Source organism: Monopterus albus, unplaced genomic scaffold, assembly GCF_001952655.1.
Source record: "Monopterus albus unplaced genomic scaffold, M_albus_1.0 scaffold4.1, whole genome shotgun sequence".
Taxonomy (NCBI): domain Eukaryota; kingdom Metazoa; phylum Chordata; class Actinopteri; order Synbranchiformes; family Synbranchidae; genus Monopterus; species Monopterus albus.
The window spans coordinates 6,489,688-6,493,562 of NW_018127884.1; the positions used below are offsets into that span (position 1 = coordinate 6,489,688).

The 3,875-nt window shown below is 41.4% G+C and overlaps 1 protein-coding gene across 1 annotated transcript in view; it reads left to right on the plus strand.

Moving 5' to 3' along the window:
* hnf4b (hepatic nuclear factor 4, beta) overlaps positions 1 to 1,363 on the plus strand; it is a 7,915-nt gene extending 6,552 nt beyond the window's left edge. Inside the window, exons 8-9 of the mRNA XM_020606347.1 lie at positions 423 to 680; positions 1,287 to 1,363. Coding sequence (XP_020462003.1) covers positions 423 to 680; positions 1,287 to 1,363 — 335 coding nt within the window. The remainder of the gene's footprint in view (positions 1 to 422; positions 681 to 1,286) is intronic.
* Positions 1,364 to 3,875: the final 2,512 nt, after the last annotated feature.

A 3,875-nucleotide genomic window follows, 5' to 3' on the forward strand; every position in this document is an offset into this window, starting at 1 on the left:
GGTGGCGGGGTGGTCGCGGTCTGTGTGTGCCTCCTCTCTGTGTTGTGGCTGGAGGTCTCAAAGCGGGTATAGAAGGTGTTGAGGTCATCCAGCAGACTGTCTGTGGAGCTGATGATGCTGGTGGTGGTCCTGTAGTCTGTGATGTGCTGCAGGCCTTGCCACATCCATCCAGAGTCAGCAGTAGAATAGAAGCCATTCAGCTTTTCTCTGTACTGCCTCTTGGCCGCTGTGATGGAATAAAATAAATAGGGTGGCACAGTACTGTGGTGGTCAGTGCTGTCACCACCACAGAGTGGTTGTCTGTGTCTTTGTCATTCTTCAGTAGACTGAAGACCTGTCCAGGGTGCACCCCACCACTCACCCAGTGTTGCCTGAAATTGGTTCCAGCAGATAATGAATAGATGGTTTCCTTTGTCTCGCAGACTGTCCAGGTTTGAGGAGTCCTCAGGTGGTTCGACACTTACGTTTGCAGGCCCATCTGCTGCTTGGAGAAGCAACCTGTGAGCGTCGAGGAAGGTTGGGAGAGCTCCTGTTGATCCTGCCTTCCCTGCAGAGTGTAGCCTGGCAGATGGTGGAAACTCTCCACTTAGCACAGCTGCTAGGTGAAGCCAGAATGGACAGCCTGTTGCAGGAGATGCTGCTGGGGGAGGCAGCCAAAGCAGGACAGAGACTGTGCACAGGTATTTTTCTTACATTTATTTGTAAGAAGTTGGCTAAAAGTCATCAGTGATGTCAAACTTTTAACTGTATTGAGCAGTATTGAGCTTGTGCAGTACAGAACCATAGTCAAGACATTTCAGTTACATATGTAGTTGTACATTTAAACTGACCTCTAGCATTGATAATGTGCTATTTCACATATTCACATGGTTAATCTGCTCTCACTTCCAATGTTGTCTGCTCCAGTTTGTCCTCTTCATTTTAGTGATTGCCTGACTGAATACCAGCAAAGAGCTTTAGCTGCAAACTTCACTTCTGTCATCTCTCAAGGTTCAACATGTGAGTGCTCACAAACCAACCTATCACAACAGTTTTACACTGGGCTATATAAAAGTACATATAGTGTATGTGTGTGAGATTTTTCAGTGGGTAACAATATACATGCTTTTATTCCATATAGTATTCTTATACAATCCAAATGGCTTCCACCATCAAACTAACAAATATATTCATCTCAGTATTTAGAGGGTCTCACCTGATATTTGTTTCCATGAAAATTAAATGTACTGATAGTCACTGAAGCCTTATGTGCTAAATGCCAAGCTGATGTCTGTTTGTTTTCCCAGCAGCTTCCCTGCTGCCCACACAGACTGGCACTGAGGTGTACAGACATGGTGATGCTGCCAACGTGCCCACAGCATAGCAGAGGCACCTGTCCACACTGAGAAGCAGCTCAGGAAGCAACAGTTTCTGAGACCAAACACAGACTAACATATAAACACTCAGCCCCATGGATAATATGTGCTCATGCTGTTCCGCATGCATAAGAGTACAGTTATTTAGTACAGTAAAAAGTTATTAAAATGATTCATCTAAAGAGGTTAAGATTGCACTGAACCATAACCAATCATAATTCACTCATTTAAAACACAATACAGGATGTTTGACTTGTATTTAGACCTAAAGTGCAAGACCCAACATTTCTCAGCAGAGGGCACAAAAAGCCTGCTCTAAAACATTGGTGTGCATTTGTGAGGCAGGTTTTTCTTTGAAAATATAAACCTGTACTCATGATTTTGGTGTCAACAATTTGTCATGTAAATCCGAATAAAGAAATGCCTGTACTTCATATAACAGGGATTAACAAAACTCAACATTCTAAGTGTTTTATCAGTATAATGTGGACATATACAGTAGGTAAAAAAAAAAAAACATCTGACTTTTGACTTAAAGCAAACTGAGCATGAGTTTTAAGTAAACACTAAACATTCATTTTAGACTTTCCAGTCAAGACTTTCCAATAAATACAGGAACACTGGTGCCACTGGTGATGACCAGTTAAGGCCTTGATGTGATGAGAGATGAGCAGACTGAACAGCACAAAAGCTCTAAAGGGCTGCAATGACTCAGAATAACGTGATGGCAAAATTGCATGTTCTACAATGAAACCCTTTCTCTCTCTAGCTATGCTGTTTGTTTTTACATCTTAATTACCGAATCCCTACAAAAATATAGAACAAAACCCAGCCTTTATTCTCCCCTGCTGCCACTGCCAATCATATCCACAACAGTGGGTTTAATCTAAACAGCATATTGGTTGTAACATGCTCTGTTCTGAAGGTTGAGCAGCCATGCTTTCTTAAACAATACTCATGCATCACAGAAACCAGGTTAGCTAAATAGTGGTGTGTTCCAAATGAGACAGGTCTATGACATTTAGGCTTCACCCAATCAGAGGAGGAATCCTGATGTTGAAAGACATTATAATTGTACTGTATATACATCCATATAGCTACATCGTTCAATGCAATAGTTCCTCAGACGGTGGAAGTTTTTCAGAGTTTACATTTCTCTGACATCATGTACAGTGTGTACTCGGCCTCCTCTCTGATCAGCCACATACGCTATGTTCATACAGACCAGGAAGATTCCTAAGTGCTATAACAATGGGACCCCATATGGGATGGCATGAAGCAGGTCTGGTGACAATGGATTGTCCAGCTACCTTAATTTTAAGTAAATATCCACATAAAAGGACAAAGAGTTCCTGCAAGAAAAGTTCATTACACACACACTCAAGAAAAAGATCCAAAGAAATCAATTATATTTTGACTTTTCGATATGTAGTTAAAACATTCTGCCTTTATGTTTCTTTGTGTGCTCTCCATTTGATTCGGGGAGAGATTCTAACCAGCCAGTGTAAAAATGTGAGCTTGCATTTTATGTATTATCCTGGAACTGACCTCCAACATGCTTCATTCTCTCATGCTCACTGCTTGCTTCAATAGACTCCAAGCCACCATTATGCTGAATAAATTCAGTGAATGATAAAGACTATTGTTTTATTCTGTAAGAAGAAACTTGGAGAACAAGACTGGAAATGTGCATAATGGGCATTCTCTCTTTCACATTAAAAAAAAAGCCTAGCATGATGTTTTATATGAAGCCAGAACAGGGTTCCTTTGAAAAGGGTTTACAATATAATCCTAGTATTACTCACACAATACAGTCTAAGCAAACTAAACGTTCATGCAGGTTAAACCTTCAGTGTCTCAGTCTAACGCTGTCCATGGAATCATTTTTAAGAGGACAGGTTAGACCGTACTTGCTCAGTCACAGCTATCTGTCAAATAACTAGACTTAGATGGTTCATTTTAGGCCAGCGGTTTAGTTTTGAACAAAGGTTACTGTAAGTGTTGTATCAAAGATGCCATTGCTTTGCAGCTCACTAAACGTTCCTCAGATCACACAACAGAACATTCTTACTCACTCTCACATTCACTCAGACAGTTAATTAGGCTTTTAAACAGGAACATGAGAGAGCTGAAAATGGGTTCCTTGTCATACTCAGGTTTCGCTGTTTGTCGCTGTTAAGAGGTTCAGCTGTGACACTGCTGTGATGTTGGTTTCCTTCCCAGAGGCCTGCTACGCTGGCTGTCTATTGATCTGTCAAGCTCAGCAGATCAGTGTTAAAAGCTGAACATTTGCTCTCAGCTGTCAGTGTCATGGAGGCAAGGCTTATGTCTATACTGATATCGTTCATTTTCACAACAACATGCAAGCTCTTTATATTAGTTCCTCTTTCTGTATTAACAGCTGTCTGTTGTGAGAATTTGAACCAGGAGACTGGCCAACATCTTGGAGCATCTGCTTGGGTGTAAATATTGCGTAATGTGAAAATGCTGGCCATAGAGCTACTTGAGGGCTATGCTGCA